The sequence below is a fragment of the Rhinoderma darwinii genome, chromosome 3 (genome assembly GCF_050947455.1).
Source record: "Rhinoderma darwinii isolate aRhiDar2 chromosome 3, aRhiDar2.hap1, whole genome shotgun sequence".
Classification (NCBI taxonomy): Eukaryota; Metazoa; Chordata; class Amphibia; order Anura; family Rhinodermatidae; genus Rhinoderma; species Rhinoderma darwinii.
In genome coordinates, this window is record NC_134689.1 from 212,504,501 (window position 1) to 212,528,739 (window position 24,239).

Sequence of the window (24,239 nt, forward strand, 5' to 3'; positions counted from 1 at the left end):
TTTACTAAATAAAACAATTTTTTTAGGGAAAAAAATGGCTTTATTTTTTTTATGTGTACCTTCTTATTAATTTTTATTTCACATTAATTATTTTTTCAGTCCCACTATGCGATCTTTACAGCGATCTTTAGATCGCAGATATAATGCTTTGGTATACTTAGTATAGCAGAGCATTACTGCCTGTCAGTATAAAACTGACAGGCATCTATTAGGACATGCCTCTGGCACGGCCTAATAGGTATATAGCCAGGGCAGGCCTGGGGGCCTTTATTAGGCCCCTGGCTGCCATGGCACCCCATCAGATGCCCGCAATTGCATTTGTGGGCCGCCGATGGGTGACAGAGGGAGCCCCCTCCCTCTGTAAACTCAAATGCAGTGGTCGCTAATGACCACGGCATTTGAGGTGTTAAACGGTCGCGATCAAAGTAAACTTCGATCGCTACCGTTGGAGAAGAGCTTGGCTGTCATCCGACACCTGAGCCCCCGCTCCAGCCTGAATGGGACACCCGTGCAGGACGTTGATTAGACCACCGTTCAAAGGTGGTGGCTTAGAATAAAGCCCATTAATGACTGCCGTGAAAAGGCATATCGGCGGTCATTAAGGGGTTAAAGAAGTAGTTCTTGGTCAGCCCAATAGAAAGTTAATGGAGCGCTGGCCGAACATGCGCAGTACCGCTTCATTCACATAGGGCACTTCTCACATTGCTTTTAAAATTCAAGTCTGGGTATCCTGCACTACATCCATCTCTGTAAAGACTGGGTGTGCGCTAAAGAAGAAGTTGGGTAGGCCAAGTGCTGTTTTACAGAGTCTGGCCAATGTTCATTTATTCAAAATGCTGGCGCTTATTGTATATATGCTATTGGAACCAGAATACCGCCATAGATATTATTTACAGAAAAATGATACAGATGACAACACGTAATTGGTTGTTAAAAAATTAACGTTGACAGGTTAATGAGTCATATGAGACAATTCTTAGAATCTTCTTACTTCATCTTTACAGTTGCAACAACATGGGAGCCCTGTTACAGATTTTGCATTGAGGACCAGAAGCTTCAAGTTACACCTCTGCAAGGGACTGGTCACATGGTAAGGATTTGTACAAGGCAAATCTGCCACGGATTTGGAAGATAAGCCACAGCAGAAATCTGCAACTGGTGCTTGGATTTCTGCCATTGTGCGTTTAGTATTTTGTGATTTTTTTTTTCTGGAGCATGAGAATGGGGCATAAAATAATTCTAACACAGAATCTGTTAGCATTTTGCTGGCAGTTTATGTCATGCATGGAATCTGCACCTAAATCCTGACAGAATCCACAACGTGTGAACATGAAAGATTGTTAAAAAGTAGAATGCAACAATAGTTACTTTATTTGTTTAGAACAATGTTATGCCAGCATTTCCATGTCCATTCCATATTTATATAAGACTACATGAGCATGTGTGGGATGATTAGTATTGGCACATTTAGGGCATGACCAGACGTGGCGGAGTTCTGCATACACTGTCCGCATCAATGCCACACAGAATCTGCGTTGCAGATTCTGTTGCGGCTCTGCCTAAAATGGGCATTAAATTGATGCGGACTAGCCGTTGCATATTCAGGTGAAGAGTACTTCCCTTCTCTCTATCAGTGCAGGATAGAGAGAAGGGACAGCCCTTTCCCTAGTAAAAGTAAATGAAATTCATACTTACCCGGCCGTTGTCTTGGTGACGCGTCCCTCTTTCAACATCCAGCTCGACCTCCCTGGATGACGCGGCAGTCCATGTGACCGCTGCAGCCTGTGATTGGCTGCAGCCGTCACTTGGACTGAAACGTCATCCCGGGAGGCCGGACTGGAGGAAGAAGCAGGGAGTTTTCGGTAAGTAGGAACTTCTATTTTTTTTTACAGGTTGATGTATATTGTGATCGGAAGTCACTGTCCAGGGTGCTGAAACAGTTACTGCGGATCGTTTAACTCTTTCAGCACCCTGGACAGTGACTATTTACTGACGTCGCCTAGCAACGCTCCCGTAATTACGGGTGCACACATGTAGTCACCCGTAATTACGGGAGCCCCATTGACTTCCTCAGTCTGGCTGTAGACCTAGAAATACATAGGCCCAGCCAGAATGAAGAAATGTCATGTTAGTAAAACCAATACGCTCCGCAGCACACATAACATCTACATAACATCTGCAGACTTCATTGCGGAATTTTGAATCTCCATTAAAGTCAATGGAGAAATTCCGCAATGAGTCCGCAACCAGTCCGCTACACGTCCGCAACAGTCAGTGTATGCTGCGGACACCAAATTCCGCACCGTAGCCTATGCTTCGCAGCGGAATTGTCCGCAACGTGTAAACAAACACAACTAAAAACCTGTGGAAAGCAATGGAGAAATGTGTACGCTGCGGATTTCCGCTGCAGACTGTCCGCAGCGGAATTCCAGAGCAATTCCGCCACGTCTGGTCATGCCCTTATGCATATCATCAGTATGTGTGACATTTATTGTGATTTTTCTTAGCTGGGGAATATTTGGCCTGATGCACGTTTACCAGTGTGTGGGCTTGTGTGCACGTGCGTGTGCTGTGCAGGTGTTCCCTGCGCGGCTTATGTGTCAGTGCGCATGCGCGCGCACTTGGTCTGATGGACTTTTTATCCTAGTGGCTGTTTGGCAATAATTATAAACCTTGTGCCTGTTGACTGTCTGGCAGTTGACTTATTAGATAAATATTAGAACTCGGTGCGTGAGCACCTGGCATGCTAGGCCTTAATATATATATATATATATATATATTATTTGTTTTTTATTACCCCTGACAACCTACATACAACAACTGCCTGATAATCTATTCACCTTCAGCCCTATACTCCTTGTGCAGCGATTGCCTGGCAGACCTATTCATCACATACACGTTATAGCTTTCATGTATTTTTGATTGTTATTAGGTCATACATACACCCCGCATATTGTTTTTCTTGATTTTGCATGAAGTATACCTTTTCGGTTTTGTGTTTGAGAAATTACATGCCAACGGACCGCTTTGCTCATCCTATTCGTCTAACAAAACGATGTGATCATGCCCATGGTATGCCATTGGTCCGCATTGAGTGAGGGAGATTTCCCACTTGGGGGCCAGTGACATCATCTTTTTGCACCATGTCTTGGTGCTGGTGGCATCTGTACCTGTGCGACGCTGTGCCCTCGCGCAAGCACGGACGCCATCCGTGCACGCCGTAGACTGGTTATATGGTGAAATATGGTCATTGGAATGTAAGTTTCGGCTGTAATTATAGGATTTACCACACATGTGAGCTAACTATATAATGAGACTTTGGTAATGTATTCTATTGTACTGGACCCTGAGGAAGCTGCCGAGGTGGCGATACGTGTGGGGTAACAGATGGACTCTTTTTGACACTGGAATTTATCTATCTTTATTCATACAGGTTACTATTTCCTGATCTGACTGCTATCTTGTGTTTAATGTTACATTAGTACATATGGTATTATCTTATTGGGCAGTCAGAATTGCATAGACAATGTTCAGTGTGGTACTGAGCACCCGAATCTATGATTTATTGCTGTGCCTGCCATTGCTACTAATCACTGAAAGTTAGAGAAATAACATCAGACCATTTAGGAAGAGAGGAAAACAGAATTATATACCATATATTAAAACTGGCAGTGATGGAAATTAAGTTTCAGCAGACAGATAGTTAATGGCAGGATTGGAATTGATTATATACCATGAAATAAAACTTGAAGTGATGGAAATGAACAGGGTGCTCAAACGTAATGTACAAGGGCCCTAACAAACACATCACAATCTATAACAGGAAAAGAATAATGATGCTGATATCTCGTGACCTGTCTACCATGCTATCAGGACGCAATAATTGTATTGAAGTGTAGACATGTTACACCATACTCACAATAATTGTATTGTCTATGAGGGTAAACTTATTTACTGAAAACACATCGAGAGGATTCATCTTATAATTGAGAATATTATTTGGTTCTTCTAGGTCTTTATCCACACATATGATTTGTAGCAAAGTGCTGTTTATTACAGTTGTTTCAGGAACTTGAATCCTAAAGGAAATCAATTACAATCAAGTACATCCTATTAACTGTACATAAAGCAGAAATGACAGGTTATAGTGCTAGTGGCTACTGCTGAGTACTGGTGCCATGAAGAAAACATTGTTATTGAATATGTAATTACATGTTAAAACGACCTAGTAATTGTATGAAATTATTCTATAAATTCAGGCATTAAAGGGGTTACCCCAGAAACCCTCTAAGCCTCTAAAGTATTCCTACAATCACATTCCTGGCCCATGGTCCCGACTGTTAAAATCAATCAAGTTCTGAAATACAATTTAGCTCAGGGTTTATGCCCCCTAAAAACGCCATGTTGCAAGTGTAATCATCCCGAATTTTCCAGGGATCCGTCCTCTCGTAGTTCTCTGTAGCCCGGCTGAGCATACGCGGTAGATACCCACTATGCTTCTACAGTGGGTATCCACATCTCTATGTGCAGTGAGGCGGTGCATGTGCGGTAGCGTTGTCCTCACTGCACTGGGCTGTTATGTGCAGTAGCTGCTTTCAGTGAAGAAGCTGCTCCTCTTCGCATGTGGTGTTTGGATGAGATCAGCAAGCGCAGTAATGATCATCTACTGAACCACCAATGGTAATTCTTGATTTTAATGGGAAATACACTATCCTGTACACATGAGGTGTATTTTTACACTGCAGAATTCAAAAAATGGCTCATAAAAAGAAGTAGCATGTCATTGTAAGGCTGGGTTCACACGACCTATTTTCAGGCGTAAACGAGGCGTATTATGCCTCGTTTTACGCCTGCAAATAGGGCTACAATACGTCGGCAAACATCTGCCCATTCATTTGAATGGGTTTGCCGACGTATTGTGCAGACGACCTGTAATTTCCGCGTCGTCGTTTGACAGCTGTCAAACGACGACGCGTAAATTGACTGCCTCGGCAAAGAAGTGCAGGGCACTTCTTTGCCACGTAATTTGAGCTGTTCTTCATTGAACTCAATGAAGCACAGCTCAAGATTTACGAGCGTCTCAGACGGCTCGCAAAATGCGAGGAGGAGCATTTACGTGTGAAACGAGGCAGCTGTTAACAGTCTGTCTTTTCACACGTAAATGCCTCTCATCGTGTGAACATACCCTATCAGCGTATTTTGAGACATATTTTGATGCATTTTTTTGTAGTGTCAATGGAAAATCAGCTCCAAAAACACCTCAAAATAAGTCCCAAAATCAGCTGCAAAAATGGCTGGATTCAGAGGCTGTTTTTCCTTGAAATCAGCCTCCTGTTTTTCTGCCTCAAACAAATGTCATGTCAACATACCCTAAATCTGAGTAAATACACAAAGGTGCAAGTTTAAGTCCCATCCTTTATAAATCTAAGGGTATGTGCACACAACCTCTTTTCAGATGTAATGGAGGCTTTTTACGCCTCGAATTACGCCTGAAAAGACGGCTCCAATACGTCGGCAAACATCTGCCCATTGATTGCAATGGGTCTTACGATGCTCTGTGCAGACAAGCTGTCATTTTACGCGTCGCTGTCAAAATATAGCGCGTAAAAAGAAGTGCAGGATACTTCTTGGGACTTCATAGACTCTATTGAAAAACAGCTCCAAAAACGGCCGTAGAAAACGCAGCGAAAAACAACGCGAAAAACGCGAGTTGCTCAAAAACCTTTGAAAATCAGGAGCTGTTTTCCCTTGAAAACAGCTCCGTATTTCCAGACGTATTTTGTTAATCGTGTGAACATACCCTAAGCAGTCAATATGAGATATAGGTTAAATAGGAAATAGTAAAGCATTGGACATAGCAGTGCTTGGGCTCAGGTCAATCTTTTATCAGCCTGAAACAAATAATGCAACTCCAGAGCACTGACTCTACACCGCGTTCCAAATTATTATGCAAATGTTATTTTTCGCTGATTTTCCTATATAGTCGATGCAAATGACAGTCAGTATATTCTTCAAGCCATCAACCGTTGGAGTATAATGCAAATTTTATTGAACAAATCTCCTAATGATAACAGTTTTTTTTTTAGAAGTAAAAAACTCAAAATGCACTGTTTCAAATTATTATGCACAACAGAGATCAAAACATTTTAAAGGTTGTAAAGAGAACTAAAATGGTAATTTGTTGAATTTGCAGCATCAGGAGGTCATATTTTCAGAAATCAAAAGCTCTTTCAATAAAAAAAAAATTAACAGGCCAAGTTACATGTTAACATAGGACCCCTTCTTTGATATCACCTTCACAATTCTTGCATCCATTGAATTTGTGAGTATTTGGACAGTTTCTGCTTGAATATCTTTGCAGGATGTCAGAATAGCCTCCCAGAGCTTCTGTTTTGATGTGAACTGCCTCCCACCCTCATAGATATTTTGCTTGAGGATGCTCCAAAGGTTCTCAATAGGGTTGAGGTCAGGGGAACATGGGGGCCACACCATGAGTTTCTCTCCTTTTATGCCCATAGCACCCAATGACACAGGTATTCTTTGCAGCATGAGATGGTGCATTGTCATGCATGAAGATAATTTTGCTACGGAAGGCACGGTTCTTCTTCTTGTACCACGGAAGAAAGTGGTCAGTCATAAACTCTACGTACTTTGCAGAGGTCATTTTCACACCGTCAGGGACCCTAAAGGGGCCTACCAGCTCTCTCCCCATGATTCCAGCCCAAAACATGACTCCGCCACCTCCTTGCTGACGTCGCAGCCTTGTTGGGACATGGTGGCCATTCACCAACCATCCACTACTCCATCCATCTGGACCATCCAGGGTTGCACGGCACTCATCAGTAAACAACACGGTTTGAAAATTAGTCTTCATGTATTTCTGAGCCCACTGCAACCGTTTCTGCATGTGAGCATTGTTTAGGGGTGGCCGAATAATAGCTTTATGCACACTTGCAAACCTCTGGAGGATCCTACACCTTGAGGTTCGCGGGACTCCAGAGGCACCAGCGGCTTCAAATACCTGTTTGATGCTTTGCAATGGCATTTTAGCAGCTGCTCTCCTAATCCTATTAATTTGTCTGGCAGAAACCTTCCTCATTATGCCTTTATCTGAACGAACCCGTCTGTGCTCTGAATCAGCCACAAATCTTTTCACAGTACGATGATCACGCTTACGTTTTCTTGAAATATCCAATGTTTTCATACCTTGTCCGAGGTATTGCACTATTTCACGCTTTTTGGCAGCAGAGAGATCCTTTTTCTTTCCCATATTGCTTGAAACCTGTGGCCTGCTTAATAATGTGGAACGTCCTTCTAAATAGTTTTCCTTTGATTGGGCACACCTGGCAAACTAATTATCACAGGTTACAATGACCCTAGAGATTGAGATTGATTACAATGACCCTAAGAGCCCTAAGACACAATACCATCCATGAGTTTAATTGAAAAACTAATAATTAAATGTTTATGACACTTAAATCCAATGTGCATAATAATTTGGAACACGGTGTATTAACAAAAACCATTTGTCTGCTCACTGTATTTAGGTGCATTTTACTTGGGACGATGATCGTGTAAAAATTTTTAATATTGAGTAAAAGTTTGCAATCATTGTTTGTTGTTGATCGAATGTTTTAGGAAGACCTAAAAATTATTTATTGGTGGTACATCTCCTCATGTAAACATGCATCTGCTAGACAGGAAGTGTGGAATTGGCAATTGTCGGAAAGACAAGCGATCTCAAAAGTGATCAAATTAATGGAAAACATAGATTATTGTTACATATGAATGCATGTCTTTCCAACGTTAACGATTATATATTCGATTGGCACTCGAATTACAAATTTATCTTCACATGTAAAAGGACCCTTAAAGGGAGTCTATCACGAGAATGTCCAGATTAAACTCGTAACAGGGTATTGTCTGCGAGATTAAGGGTATGTTCACATGGTTTGTTTTTGGCCGAAAACTGGCCGAAAAATTGGGAAAAACGGTGTTCTATTCCCACAGGCCGTTTCTTTTACGCGGCCATGTTAAAAAACGCCTGCGAAAAAGAAGTGCATGTTACTTCTTGAGCCGTTTTTGGAGCCGTTTTTCATTGACTCTATAGAAAAACAGCTCCAATAACGCCACGAAAAACGCGAGTTGCTAAAAAAAAAGTCTGCTTACTGCCTCCTTTGTAGAGAAATACGTTTTACTTAGTTTATTCATCTTTCTGCTTGACGTTCTATTCGACCCTACTGCGCATGCGCAGCGTCCCCGCTCTTTATTCGGCGCATGCGCAGTAGTGACAATTAGAATGTCGAGCAGAAAGATCGTACTGCGCATGCAGGGACATGCGCGTGCATTACAGATAGTACGGGGCTCGGGCATGAACGCGCCGATTACACTGCCAGGCCCCCATCAATCCATGTAAGAAGGGAGGGAGGGGGGTTGAACTGGGGAGCGACACAAGAGCATTTAGGAGCAACGGTGACGCCCTCATTGCACCTAAATGCTCATTAGCATAAAGTTAATAAAACGGATTTCTCTACAAAGGAGGCAGTAAGGAGAAATTGAAAAGAAACGCTAGAAACAGGTTAGTCTCCTCTACAATACACTGTTACTAGTTTAATACGGACATTCTGGTGACAGACTTCCTTTAAGGTTCCTGATATCTCCATAGTGATCAGGATTTGAGATAAAATTTAACAGTTCTATATTGGTGCATATACCCTGCAGGGTATTTATCAGTCAAATTGAATTAAATATTGTACTCACATATTGGGGTAGCCCTCACATTGTGGATAGTTATCATTAACATCAGTTAGTCTCACTATTAATTCAGCTGCTGTTATGTGAACTCTGTCATTATCAAATGCATGAACAATGAGCCGTTGTTCATGAACAATGTGCGGATCTTCATAGTCCAATTGATAGGCAATTTTTATTTCTCCAGAATCTGCCATATAAAAGTAAATATAAAAACACATTTTCTAAATATAAACCTATTCTCAAGACTATGGCATGTCAGTACATCAATTCATATTGTGGTAGCGCCAAGGCTAAACATCTCTCCCCTTCCTAATATATAGTTACCTGGGATTCATGGTACTTGATATCTGAGACAGAGCTTTTTCTAAGCTTTTCTTCACATGGAGAAAAATTCAGTATGGTGTCTCCACCTCTCCACGTACACACACACACATATACACTGTAATGGCTGCCGCTCCCTGCTGCGGAACCTATACTTACTTGGTCCTGGCAACTTCTGGTTTCTGGCTGGCGCTACTCCTCTCACCCAATCTCTGCCTGTAAAGCCGCCAAGGCCCACCTTCTGCTCTGGCTCTTAGTGTGTCAAATTATCCACCCAGCGTTTCCTGGGTATAAAGGGTCCTCCCTTCACTGTACCCCTTGCTTAAGAAACTAGGTTCTTTCTAGCTTGTCTAGAGATTTGCTGCGATTACTTAATTGGATTTTCTGTGATCGACCTTTGCCTGTATCTATGACTATCCTTTGCCTGCCACCTGTCCTGACCTCTTGTTAGTGATCTGTGATGAACCTCTGCGGCCTGGCCTGGACTTTTGCTTGACCAACCCTGAGTGCCCATTTATAATCTGTCCTGACCCTTGCTATACCGCACCTTGCATACTGTCTATAGACTTAGTACTACGCCTGCTTACGTTGGCTGTCACTAGGGGAGACTACTTTGGGGGTAGCGACCTGAGCTTCCCCAGCAGTGACATCCAGATCTCTGTATAGGGGTTAAAGTGTGTGTGTGTGTGTGTGTGTGTGTGTGTGTGTGTGTGTGTGTGTGTGTGTGTGTGTGTGTGTGTATATATATATATATATATATATATATATATTTATATTTAAATGTATATATACAGCGACACTGCAACATCTTAAAATGTTACTGGCTCTTAACTTTTGGAGTAATCTAATAGATAATGGCCTATTATTTTTTTTTTTATGTCGAGGTGGGCCCTGCTGTGCCCTTTGCTGATGCTGCACCCAGGGCAAGTGCCCTGGTAGCCCCCCTTAGCTGAAGGGTTAAAAAAAGACTGGCAAATACCTATTGATGGGGATATAGTTCATTACCATCTTATAATTTTAAAGCAAATTTGTCAGCTAACTATGCTGCCCTATGTAGGGGCAGCATATTACAGCTAAATGTCCATACTCCTATGCTCTATGCTCTTTTTCATGTGTTATTTTCCTCACTTTGAAATGAATGGAGTACATGACACGTAAAACGCGCAAAGAATTGACATGACATTTCTTTTTTACACAAAGCAAATTTAATTACACACGTGTAAATCACCATATGCACTAATGATGCGTATTTCCATTAAAATAAATGAAGCATAATCCAAGCGTTATTTGATGCGTATTTTGCCAAATAAAATGCGCCAAAATACATGTAAAAAATGCGCCATATGAACAAGGTCTAGATGTGTTTTGTCATCTATAATTTAACTTACCCTCATCTATAAATAGTCCAGGATAAGTTGTAAAAAATTCATAGTGTACACTGTCTCCAACATCTCGGTCAGTTGCTTGTAATTTAAGTACAACTGTTCCAGGAGGAAGATTTTCAGGTATGTCAATAGTTTTATTTGGTAAATTTCTATGACATTAAACAATAACAGTTTCATTATTTTGTTTTTTTATTTATAAAAGCATCAGAATATATTGCATTAGCCTACCTAGATCCTACTAAGATGATAAATAATAATAAATATTCTGGATGCATAAGTTGGCTTAGGCTAGGTTCACACATTTTTTTTATGGATGCATTTTTTAGTTCTGAAACTGATTTAGGTCCCCCTTATATTACCCCTATTGTATTGCACTACGTTTAACATATGTCCCGGGTAAAGCTCCCTATGTATACGTTAAAAGCAGTTTGTGACTGATGTCCTAACAGTGTCATCTGTCACCATAGACTACAGTAATATCTGTTAAATGGATATGTCATAAACTCGGGTCATGAGAGTTCATCACGTTAGGCTTCGTTCACATCTACGTCGGGGCTCCGTTCCGACATTTAGTCTGAGCTTTCCGTCACAATGGAGCCCTGACTGACACAAACGGAAACCATAGGTTTCAGTTTCCATCACCATGTAGTGGTGATTCACAGGTATTGCAGCTTTTTCTCTCATTGAAGTGAATGGGAGAAGAAAGCTGCAATACCTGTGAATCACCACTAAATGTGTGTCGAACATTCCCAGTGGGCAAGAAGAAATAAAGGGGAAGCAGCACTCGTAGGAGCGCTGCGGCCCCTTCAAAACAGCTTATTGGCGGGGGTCCCGGGAGTCGGACCCCAACTAACTCATCAGCTATTGATGGCCTATCCTGAGGATAGGCAATACATTTTTATTGGCTGGAAAACACTTTTAAACTGGTCTCTGTCCAGTAATCAATTTGTTGTGGGTCAGGATTGACTTAAAATGGGGGCTATTTTATAATACTACAATAATTTAGAAGGAGTGAGTGCTAGTTCTAACAGGTGTAGAATATGGATGCATTCTTTATTATTTTTAAATGCATTTATTATAATATTTGAATGCATTTGTTTTTGTTTGTGGTGCATTTTTTGCATTAATATCTAGGAGTTGAAAACTACACAAATTATGCATTAAGGGTATGTTCACACGTAGAAGAAATTGCTGCAAATTTTCCGTCCAGATTTGCAAGCGGAAAATCTATATAGAATCATTGCAGCAGCAAAGTGGATGAGATTTTAAAGGGGTGGTACCAGAATTGACAATTATCACCTATCCATGCGATCAGTGGGGGTCCCAGTGGTGGGGCTTCCAGCGATCAGACAATTGTCACCTGTCCTGTGGATTCTGGTACTGCGCCTTTAATCTCACCCACACGCTGCAGAAAATTTCCATGCAAAAATTTACCTGCGGTTCAGATTTTTGCAGAATGATTTTCTTTTTTTTAATCTTCTGCAGTGCAAATCTGACTGAATTCCCTGTGGAATCCTAGTAAGATTTAGTGTGGAAATATCTGCAGCAAATCTGACCTATGTGAGCATTCTATAGTTTTGAGAACAATTTACATCACATAAACACACACATAGAAATGTATTGCCTGAAAGTAAATACGTATTGTCCCATTCACACACAGCTAACTTCTTGAAGCAGCATTTTTTACTTTACAAAAACACATGAAAAATACTATTTAGCCCTTAGGCTGTCCTGATCATGTGATGGACACACAGGTGCTTGGCCCGTTACAGTGCCGTTATCAGAGCTGTGTCTTCTAAGGGTAAGGCCACACGGTGCAGTCACGGTGCGTTTATGTTGCGTTTATAAACTGCAGCAAGTCATTTTTCAATAGATGTCAATGGTGACATGTTTGTTCTGGACAGACTGCTGCTATTATATTACAATGTGTTTTTTGTGCAGTTAACTGAATCTTCATAATGTCCGACCACATGCCGGTAATGACCGCGCTGCCAAAGTTGTTGCTGAATTGCTTGCGTTTTTGTTAACAGTTCTGCAATGCATTATAATGAACTATATGGCTGGGTTCATACGACCTATTTTCAGGCATAAACGAGGCGTATTATGCCTGTATTTACGCCTGAAAATAGGGCTACAATACGTCGGCAAACATCTGCCCATTCATTTGAATGGGTTTGCCGACGTACTGTGCAGACGACCTGTAATTTAAGCGTCGTCGTTTGACAGCTTTCAAACGACGATGCGTAAAATGACTGCCTCGGCAAAGAAGTGCAGGACACTTCTTCGCAACGTAATTTGAGCCGTTTTTCATTGAAGTCAATGAAGAACAGCTCAAGATTACGGGCGTCAAAGACACCTCGCAAAATGCGAGGAGGAGCTTTTACGTCTGAAACGACGCAGCTGTTTTCTCCTGAAAACAGTCTGTCTTTTCAGACGTAAAAGCCACTTATCGTGTGCACATACCCTATACAGGAAGCACCTAACAAACTTCAACACGAGTGAAAACTATGTCCATCAATTATTTCATTTAAAAACGCAACAGAACTGCAGCAAGACAAAAAACCCATGCAATTGACCGCATGCGGTTTTCAAACGCAACAGAACCGCAACAAAAAACCGCGTCAATGACGCACAGTGTGGCCTTACCCTAATGATCCCAGCACCTGTATGTTCAACACATGACCAGGACATATTTTTATCCACTGGGTATAAATAATGAAGGTTTCTATTGAATTACAGCAAACAGAGATCTTGCAAACAATAAGGAATTAATACAGAAATATATTGGAAAATTGTTTTACTTTTCAATATACAAATAAAAATAATTTAAGGTTATTACTATGCAAGTCTGTTTTAGTTTGACATTTGATCTCCCAAAAATATTTTCCGTAGGCTGCCTATATACTTTACATTAATGTTGGTGTTCCCTGCCAATTTGGATAGGATTCACTGACAATTTAATGTGCCTTCCCGAATTTGCCCCAAAGGCAAATTACAGCGAATGTGTAATGTAATACGCGTGATCCTTTTTTTCTGCCAACAAACAAGCTGTTGCCAGGATTGTCTCCCTCTCCTTATTGAAATAAACATGCAGTCGAGTGTACCGTATTTTCCGGACTATAAGGCGCACCGGATTATAAGGCGCACTTTCTATGAGCGCCTTATAAGCAATCATGTTTCATATATAAGGCGCACTGGATTATAAGGCGCAGCACATTACCGTTAAATAAACCATTGCTCAGACTGCAAGTCAAAATTTATTACACTTTTTAACAATAACTTGCAACTGGTTCAGCTGTAATTGCAAATCAAAACGTTTAGGGTATGTGCACACACACTAATTACGTCCGTAATTGACGGACGTATTTCGGCCGCAAGTCCCGGACCGAACACAGTGCAAGGAGCCGGGCTCCTAGCATCATACTTATGTACGACGCTAGGAGTCCCTGCCTTGCTGCAGGACAACTGTCCCGTAGTATAATCATGTTTACAGTACGGGACAGTTGTCCTGCAGCGAGGCAGGGACTTCTAGCATCGTACATAAGTATGATGCTAGGAGCCCGGCTCCTTGCACTGTTCGGTCCGGGACTTGCGGCCGAAATACGTCCGTCAATTACGGACGTAATTAGTGTGTGTGCACATACCCTTACCGTACTTTTTCAGTTCATTCCTAGGCGCACGGGGGGGAGGAGCATGGTGTGTGCTGTGGTATGCCGCCGCCGACCCCTGCCGCCCACGATAGAGGTAAAGGATCCTGTATGAACCCCTCTCTTTACTGTCGGGTTCATATATAAGGCGCACCGGATTATAAGGCGCACTTTCTATTTCTGAGAAATTCTCAGCATTTTATGTGCGCCTTATAGTCCGGAAAATACGGTACATGTTTTATAGGAAGGTCGGTGGTGATAGCTTTTAGTTAATATCTACCTTATGTCTATGGCTAACTTAAGGTTTTATTGTTGTTGGTTGCATAATTTAAGATAAAAAATGGGTTGACAAGTTAGTTGTATGATATTAATGAGTAGGGTTCTCATGTCTGTGTGCTGTAACCAGCTCTTCTGTTGCTTTGAATTCAGTATATGAGGGCTCTTGTGCCTGATCTAAAAGAGAATTTTTTAACTCTCTCTGCAATATTGCAACAGCTCATGGGGTCCGTCAGGTCCTGCCAAGCACTATTTTACCCATCTGATTTTATGAAATCTGCTACAGAGCCCCCAACGCAGTTTTGAAGATAGCCTAAGGCCTGATTTACACGAGCGTGTGCATTTTGCGCACGCAAAAACGCGGCGTTTTGCGTGCGCAAAAGGCACTTAACTGCTCCGTGTGTCATCAGTGTATGATGCGCGGCTGCATGATTTTCGCGCAGCCGCCATCATTATGAAACTCCGTTTGGATGTTTGTAAACAGAAAAGCACGTGGTGCTTTTCTGTTTACATTCAGAGTTTGACAGCTGTTGCGTGAATCACGCAGTTCGCACGGAAGTGCTTCCGTGCGGCATGCGTGGTTTTCACGCACCCATTGACTTCAATGGGTGCGTGATGCGCGAGAAACGGCGAAATATAGAAAATGTCGTGAGTTTTACGCAGCGGACTCACGCTGCGCAAAACTCACGGACTGTCTGCATGCCCCCATAGACTAATATAGGAGCGTACGACACATGTGAAAACACGTGCGTCGCACGCACGTATATTACGCTCGTGTAAACGAGGCCTAATGCTGTATCTAGTGCAAGAACACGTGGACCAGAATAACGCAACTCCCCCTACATTTCATACTCTGGGCACTTGAGACGACAAATCTAAATTAAAGTTCTTCACAGAGATTAAGGCTGGGTGTTCACGCTACAGTTTTGGTTCCTTTTTTTGCCGTGTTTTCTTTTGCAAAAAGAAAATTGCTATGCCGCTGTTTAGTGGTAATCGCAGCAAATAAAACACACCAAAGATGCAGTGGGAAAACCCAGCCTTTAAGGGGTTAGCTAGTTTAATAACATTAAGGGCATGGCCCCACGTGGCGGTTTTCTTCGACAGCTGTCCGCATGAATGCCGCACAGAATCTGCGTTGCAGATTCTGTGGCGGATCTGCCCAAAATGTGCAGTAAATTGATGCGGACTAGCTGCTGCGTATTGCGGTGAAAGTACTTCCCTTCTCTCTATCAGTGCAGGATAGAGAGAAGGGACAGCACTTTCCCTAGTGAAAGTAAAATAATTTCATACTTACCGGCCGTTGTCTTGGTGACGCGTCCCTCTTTCGGCATCCAGCCCGACCTCCCTGGATGACGCGGCAGTCCATGTGACCGCTGCAGCCTGTGATTGGCTGCAGCCGTCACTTAGACTGAAACGTCATCCTGGGAAGCCTGACTGGAGAAAGAAGCAGGGAGTTCTCGGTAAGTATGAACTTCTATTTTTTTTTACAGGTTGCTGTATATTGGGATCGGTAGTCACTGTCCAGGGTGCTGAAACAGTTACTGCCGATCGCTTAACTCTTTCAGCACCCTGGACAGTGACTATTTACTGACGTCGCCTAGCAACGCTCCCGTAATTACGGGTGCACACACGTAGTCACCCATAATTACGGGAGCCCCATTGACTTCCTCAGTCTGGCTGTAGACCTAGAAATACATAGGTCCAGCCAGAATGAAGAAATGTCATGATAAAAAAGCAATACGCATCCGCAGCACACATAACATCTACATAACATCTGCGGACTTCATTGCGGAATTTAGAATCTCCATTGAAGTCAATGGAGAACTTCCACAATGAGTCCGCAACCAGTCCGCCACTGGTCCGCAACCAGTCCGCCACTGGTCCGCAACAACCATTGTATGCTGCGGACACCAAATTCCACACCGCAGCCTATGCTCCGCAGCGGAATTTTCCGCCTCGTCTAAACGAACCCTACTAAAAAGAAGTGGAAGGCAATGGAGAAACGGGTCCGCTGCGGATTAACGCTGCGGAGTGTCCGCAGCGGAATTCCAGAGCAATTCCGCCACGTGGGGCTTTGCCCTAAGGGTATACTCACACCTGTGGATAGGTCCTCAGTTGTCCATACATGGACAACCCCTTTAATTGTTTTCACATGATATAATTACATGAGAGCATTGTCCATGACCACTGAGATCTCTCATTCATGCACGCGTGGCCCAAGCTATGGACAGTGTGGTCACGTGATTATATTACTTTCTCGTTATACAGTAACTATTATAGAAACTATTGTACTTACTGATAAACGGGACTTTCATCATTTTCATTTTGGAGACTGATTGTGATTAAGCCTGTGCAGGACATTGGATTTGGCTTTACATTTTTCACTGTGATGGAAATCACAAATTTCTGTAATTAGCAAAACATTATTGTGATTAATAAAAAACAAATTCCTCTTTAGCCCTGATGCATGCAAGTATAAGATGTAATAATATTCATGATGTCAATTTGCTCAAAATATTATTTAAATATATTAACTCAAAAAGGATTTTCCTTTAAAGGTAATCTGTTACCAGGTTTATGCTGTCCTATCTGAGGGCAGCATAAAGTAGTGCCAGAGACCCTGATTCCAGTGATGTGTCACTTATCTTGTAATGTTCTGTCTTTATCATAAAATCGTTGTTTATCTCCTGAGCGCAAGCCGAGCAAAGAGACCTCTTAATGATGCGCTCGCACTCCGGAGCCCTCGATATTCATGAACTGTGTCTAGCCCCGCTCGCCCACCGCTGATTCACAGTTTTCTCCTCATACTGTGCATGGGGAGCAAGTTGCCAATCAGAGGCCGGTGGGCCTGGCTAACCACAGCTCATGAGTATTAGTTGCTGAAGAAAATAATGAATTTTAGCAAAAACTACTGAATGCTGAAAAAGTAAGTAACAGCGTTTGAATCAAGATCTCTGGAACCACTTTATGCTGCCATCACATACAGCGGCATAAACCTGGTGGCAGATTCCCTTTAAGGCTGGAATCACATTGTGCGTTTTTGTTGCGTGTAAGAAAACTGCATCTTACCTGGTTGAGGACAGCCCACTGTATATATACCGCACGTGTTTAAGCTTGATGCCCAAATGATTGTCAGGGACTGCTAGGAACCCTGGAGAGAAGAATGTAGCAGTTTTCCCCGCTTTTTTGTTTTCTGTACTCACGTATATAGTGCTCAATGAGCGCTATCTATAGAATAGAGCAGTTATTGGTCCCAGTGATCATGCGACTGGTCATATGATTGCCGGGAGTCCAGTAGTAGGAGGCTGCCTCTAGGTCTGAATATATCCAGCACAGCCCTAAGGGTATGTTCACACGGCCAAATTACGGACGTAATTTGGGTGTTTTACGCCTGGAATTACGTCCGAAATTACGGCTTGAATGCGTTGACAAACATCTGCCCATTGAAAGCAATGGGCTGACGTTTGTCTGTTCACACGAGGTGTATATTTACGCGTCGCTGTCAAAAGATAGTGACCTGTCACTTCTTGGGACGTAATTGGAGCCGTTATTCATTGACTCCAATGAAAAGCAGCACCAATTACGTCCGTAATGGACGCGGTGTTCAAGCGCCTGCACATGGCGTTACGGCTGAAATGACGGGGCTGTTTTCTCCTGAAAACAGCCCCGTAATTTCGGCCGTGCACGTGTGAACATACCCTAACAGTGACAATAGTCAATATAACAGAGCTGAATTGCCCTGGGGATTCTGTGCAACACGAGTTTACAGCGGAAAAGTACAGTGTAAAAAAAATAAAATAAAATTATCAAGTCCCTCAAAGGAGTTTTCTGACCTTTTTAGTCACAGGCCATAATAATAAAAAAAATTAAAGTAAAAAAATTAAATTAAAATAAATTAAATAGCAATGGCACAAAATACCTCACCAAAACAAAAGTGTTGCCCTTTGCCAATGATTACCATAATGCTAGCCCTGACCCAATTTCCCTTAAATGTAATATATCAAGATATACAGTAGACAATCATGATCACAAATAAAGTCTATTAGAGTAACTATATTATTACCAGATAAAATTTGCTAAAATTTAATAAAGCATATTTTTTTTAAGCTATAAGCCTGAAAATGTTGAAAAAGCATAAATTATGTGTATGAAAATAATAATAAAAGAAATCTGAATTGATCACGAATAAAACATTTAAAAATCATTCAGTAGCCTAACAAATAAACTTATAGCTGTTTAACTAACGCGTGCTAAAAATGATTAAATGGTGCCTAGTCCTGAACCAGTTAAAAACACATGCATCTTCTGTAAAAATGTTTCAATATACTGGTCATAGGATACATTTTAAGGCCTCCTTTGCACACATATGTTTTCTGGTATTTTAAATTGGATCAAAAAAAAATGCATTTTAAATCCAACTAAGTTTTTTATAGTGCTTTTAATGGCGTTTTTGGTGGAGTTTTTCACATTGTTCATTTTGTACGTACTACTTTTCTTGCGTTTTTGAAGTCTGAAAAAACGCCATACCCAGAGCATGCTGCTTTTGAAAAGAAAATGCAATTGAACACAAAATTGCCTTAAAAATGACAAAAACCAAAGCACATTTGTATGTAGTAAAATTTATATTTAATTAAATACTTTACTGTAACATCTGGTTGCACTAAATAAAGCCAATAAAACGCCACAAAAAATTCACAAAAATGCAGCGAAACGCTGTGTGCGAATCCAGCCTTAATATGCGTTTTCTTTCCAGCATTAAAAAAATGCAACAAAAATACGACAAAAACACAGAATGTATACCCAGTATAAAACAGAAAGATTGCCTCATTTTAGCAAATCAAAGTAACACCTAAAGTATTTAATTATCTTTGTGTTTTTTTTAACTTACATAATTTTTTTTTTTTGCTGCCATGTTGCTTGTCACTTTTCGCAGAAACCAATGATCAACTGTCAATTTGTCAGCATATTATATCTTAAAGGCATTTTTTAGGTTTTAGATGGAAACGTTCTTTAAAGGTCTAAAAGTCTGTAATGCCTTGTACTATGTAAATTGGGAAGAATAGTTACTAAATATCTGCTGTCAATATAGCATTAATCTATTAGTATCTTCAGTAGAGACCAAGTCAGGCTAATGGACCCTTCTGGTGATGCTTTATTTTCATGTTAGGACAGTGGGACCACAATTAGGCACAGGGACAGCAAAAGCTGCTCTTCATTGCAAGGAAAATATATATAACAGCACAGGTTCCCGGAATCCTGGACTTGAATGGGAATGGAGGTTTGGTTTTGACTGCAGTTGAACTTGTGGTTTTCTTTAATTAGTTTATTTAATGGGTTATTCTCATCACAGTAAGTAATGGCAAATTGCTAGGATATGCCATTACTTTCTGATTAGTGGGGTCCAACATCTGGGACCGCCACAGATCCTGAGAATGAAGGAGCCACAGGCATATTCAGTGAAAAACGTAAACACTACGACCCCTTCAATCTCAGGATCTGTGGCGGTCTCGGCAGTGTGACCCTTACCAATCAGAAAGAGATGGCATATTTTATCAATATGCCATCACTTTACGAAATTAGAATAACCATTTAATCTGCTGATCAGAGGAAACATGTACCTCAATTTCCTATTCTGTTTTGATTGTGTAAATACCAGATACCCTGATTATAACTAATTATGTTTATCTCTTTAATACAAAACTAACATTATTTTTGTTTGTGTTTTACTGTATTTACATCCAAAGGCATTCTTTTGTTAACCTACCATCACAGCTTTAAAGCAGAATAGTAACTTTTGTGCCCTGACCTAGGAAATTATTCTGTATTACCAGTTCTCCACAATTAACCCATAATCCTTATTAACTCAGAACTAAAAATTGCTTATCTTGGTTCAGGCAAGTACATCAGGCATGCCATTCTGTTTACATTCACTGCACAATAAAATGTTGTTTTTTTTTTATAGATTATCTTTCTGGAGAAAGAGCCTACCTACAACGCATGTAAAAAAGGTTATATTTTAAAATGGATTTTTACATGGATAAACTTGACAAAAAAAATAAAAATAACGTGTTTTTTTTTACACACATACACAATACAAATATTCAACAATATGTCATTTTCAGATGATAGTGACATGACCAGGAAAGAGGAGACAGTGGTTGGTCTATGTTTAAGGGCAGGCAGTTTGGGTACTTATTTAATTACTAAATATGATACATAATACATCAAACTGGGAAAATTCACCTTAGCACTGATTCATTCACTGGATATGAACTGGCACGAAAAATGTTTGGTTTCTCTCATCTCTACACAACATAATAACAACCCTTTAAAAGGTATTAACATTCAGTACAAATGTGTACTGTATTTACATTGAAGCACTGTACCTTACCTTTGGGTCTGACTCATAGTCCAAATGCTTATCAGTTGTAGAAATAATGCCAGTATCAGGATTCAATGAAAAGAAGATATCAGACCGAAGAGAAGAATGAGTGACTTCATACTAGATAAAGAAATGAGATTATAAAAATGCAAAGATGTGACAAAAATACAATTCTACATACAGTTTATTATGTCAAAATATCATCTGATCATAAAAAACGTAAGGTCTTTTTCACACGGGTTTTTGTCTGCCATTTTAAACTGCATGAAAACACACATGTAAAAATGGCAGCATTTTATGAATGTAACATTTGTTCTTTGCTGGCGGTTTTTATGTCCTATAGAGAAGCCTCTAAGAAAAATGCCAGAAAAAACATTATATCCAGAGCATGCTGGATTTTGAAAAAAATGTCACTGCACCCAAAAATGACACAAACTAAAACACTTTGTAAATAGCCTTTTCAATATTTTAATATAGACTTTAAAGGCTATGTACACCTGTAAAAGTGGTTTGTTTTTTTATACACACACAGGTCCGTGGGACTGACGGGTTCAGTGTCTGCGGGTCCTGCTTGCCTCTGACATGCAGGATCCACCTGTTATACATCACATCTAAGTTCATAACTTAGATGCGATCAATTACAGGTGGATCCTGCATGTCAGGGACAAGCAGGACCCGCAGACACTGAACTCGTCAGTCCCACGGACCTGACGGATTCAGGTCTTAGCGAACGATACAGCTGCTCTGTATAGAGAATACAGAGAAGCTGTATCTCAAAAAGTAAAAATAATTTTTAATAAAATATAAAGTTGCACCAAACATACTAAGACCTGAATCTGTGAGGTCTGCGGGACAGACGGGTTCAGTGTCAGTGGGTCCTGCATGTCTGTGACACGCAGGATCCACCTGTAATCGACCACATCTAAGTTATGATCAGAGACACGCAGGACCCGCTTTCACTGAACTCGTCAGTCCTGTGGACCTGATGGGTACAGGATTCACCGAACGATACAGTAAAATTAAAAAGTAAAAATAATTTGAAAAACTATTTTATTTTAAAGTTGCACCCACTGACTAACATTTTTATTTAAAAAAAAAAAATCACTTTCAAAGGCTTTTATAGCCTTTAAAGCAACATCTGGCCACAGCGTTTTTTACCTAAACTTTCATTACCTGTGATGCAGGCAGTGCGACTAGCAATCTTAGGCTATATAGCTGTGTAGCCCTAGCCTTATACATACTGCAATAGATAAATTATAAATCATTTAGTTTAGGTTTGGACTATGTAAGGTAGTGCTTTGGCAAAAGTGAATTTGGACATTGGTCCACACCCCTCACACAGTAGTTCCCTTGAACTGTTCTTCTGTTGCTGTGTACCTGTGCTGTTGATGTCTCAGTAAAGTTAACTGGACGGTCATGTTGTATTGTGCCATATTCGAACACATTTTTCTTCACAGGTATTGAACCTGTTGTGATTTTTACTCGGCAGGCACGCTAGGTCTCTGGTTAAGGGTGGCAGAGAACTAAAGTAGGTCTATGATGTCTGTGAGTTGTGCCAATTGTTGTCGCTAAAAAGGCAAATCCTTTGTGTTCCGCAAAGTGGTTTCGGACGGCTTCCAGCGTCTAGATCCTAACCAGATTGTTATGTAACTTGGGTCTTCCAGGGAGGGTGTTTTGTGACTAGAAGAGGTCCTGTGTGTGTATTCTGCCAGTAGTTGTGGACCACTTCCGGCGTAAATCCTGAACTGAGGGCAGGTAAAGGCCTTGTCACCCCTGACCAAACACCAGAAATGGTTACAGTCTCTGAAGGACATTTGGTTTTTCGGTTAAATTTAAGCAAAGTGCCCTTCAGATAGTGTAGCCACCAAGTTAAGTGCTCTTCAGAGACTGTAAGCGCCTAGCTGTGGGCCAACCCTGTAACCGCTATGCTGAGTATGACTGTAAACATTATGCTTTGTGCCCAAGCTGGAGTAAAAGTCCTGTTTCAATGAACAGTGCTGTGTCTGCCTCCACTACTGTGTCATCCTTGGGTAGGGTCACGTGTCAGGGTAAAGGGCCACACTCACTAAAAACTGACCCCTTTACAAGTGTAGCGGTTGGACAGAACGATAAGCCTGTCTGCTACATTCAGGATAGATTGCAGAGGGGAGAGCATGTGAGAGGACTCTCAATTTTGGCATTGTTGCAATCGCGACAACCCACTGAATAAACTTATTGTGTTATTTATACTACACGGTAAACGGCGTAAATTTGGGACGCAAAAAAGTGTGACAAAATTGCTGTTTTTTTTCTATTCCCCCCCAAAAAAAGTTAATAAAAGTGAATCAATAAATTCTATGTACCCCAAAATGGTGCAATTAAAAATTACAACTTGTCCCGCAAAAAACAAGACCTTATACAGCTATGTTGACGCAAAAATAAAAAGGTTATAGCTCTTAGAATGAGACGATGGAAAAACTTAAAAAATGGCTTGGTCATTAAGGTCTAAAATAGGCTGGTCATTAAGGGGTTAATAGACAACTGGGCGTGTTTTTACTTTTTACCAACTGGGCGTTGTGGAGAGAAATGTATGACGCTGACCAATCAGTGACCAATCAGCGTCATACACTTCTCATTGTTCCAGCCCAGCTTCTTTCACTGCACAGTCACACTGTAACAATGGGCTGGAACAATGAGAAGTGTATGACGCTGATTGGTCACTGATTGGTCAGTGTCATACACTCCTCTGTACAACGCCCAGTTGGTAAAAAGTAAAAACACGCCCAGTTGTCTATTAAGAAAGTCATTAGCATAAATCTAAAATTGTTTATAACTTGGTCAAAAATGATAGTTTTTCAAAATAAAAACCAATGTTGTAATCTACACTACAGCGCCGATCAGATTATGTAGGAGATAGCGCAGTTATAATCTGGTGACAGAGCCTCTTTAAATAGGACAGCACCAGAGTCAACATCTGCAAGAGTTTGTATGTACTGCTTGTATTTGCATTACATCCAGGTACTTGTAAGTGACTGCCATCTGTACTGCGCTTATGAATATGTTGGCGCTTTAGAAATAACACGATATTAATAATACAAATTCCAATAGGAAACTTTTTTTTCCTAAACAGTTTTCCTTTAAGACGGTACTTAGAACAAAGTTAAAAACAAAAACATACTGTCACATCATCTCCTTCATCTAGATCTTCAGCAAGAACGGTGTAAAGGTTGGTCAGCATAGGAAATGTTTCTGGAACTGTTAAAGTGATGCCTGGTAGAGACAAAAATATGTGATATTTTGTATTATAAAAAAAAAAATTCTGCCTCTAAACAAACAGTCCTGAGATAACCAAATTTGAAGGTCAGATTAGACCTAAACAGATTAGGTCTAGACAATATAACTTTAAGGTGTGGCTAAAAAAAATTATCTTTAAGGGAATAAAATTAATTATATAAAGTAGTTGAAACCATAATTCTAACAATAACTAGTAATTGA

At 40.8% G+C, this 24,239-nt stretch overlaps 1 protein-coding gene across 1 annotated transcript in view; it reads right to left on the reverse strand.

The window, feature by feature from the left end:
• The window catches only part of LOC142750413 (cadherin-related family member 4-like), a 144,541-nt gene that overhangs the window by 49,652 nt on the left and 70,650 nt on the right, over positions 1 to 24,239 (reverse strand). Inside the window, exons 9-14 of the mRNA XM_075859415.1 lie at positions 23,923 to 24,014; positions 20,775 to 20,885; positions 16,680 to 16,789; positions 10,464 to 10,609; positions 8,761 to 8,941; positions 3,920 to 4,079 (exon numbers count right to left, since the gene is read on the reverse strand). Coding sequence (XP_075715530.1) covers positions 3,920 to 4,079; positions 8,761 to 8,941; positions 10,464 to 10,609; positions 16,680 to 16,789; positions 20,775 to 20,885; positions 23,923 to 24,014 — 800 coding nt within the window. The remainder of the gene's footprint in view (positions 1 to 3,919; positions 4,080 to 8,760; positions 8,942 to 10,463; positions 10,610 to 16,679; positions 16,790 to 20,774; positions 20,886 to 23,922; positions 24,015 to 24,239) is intronic.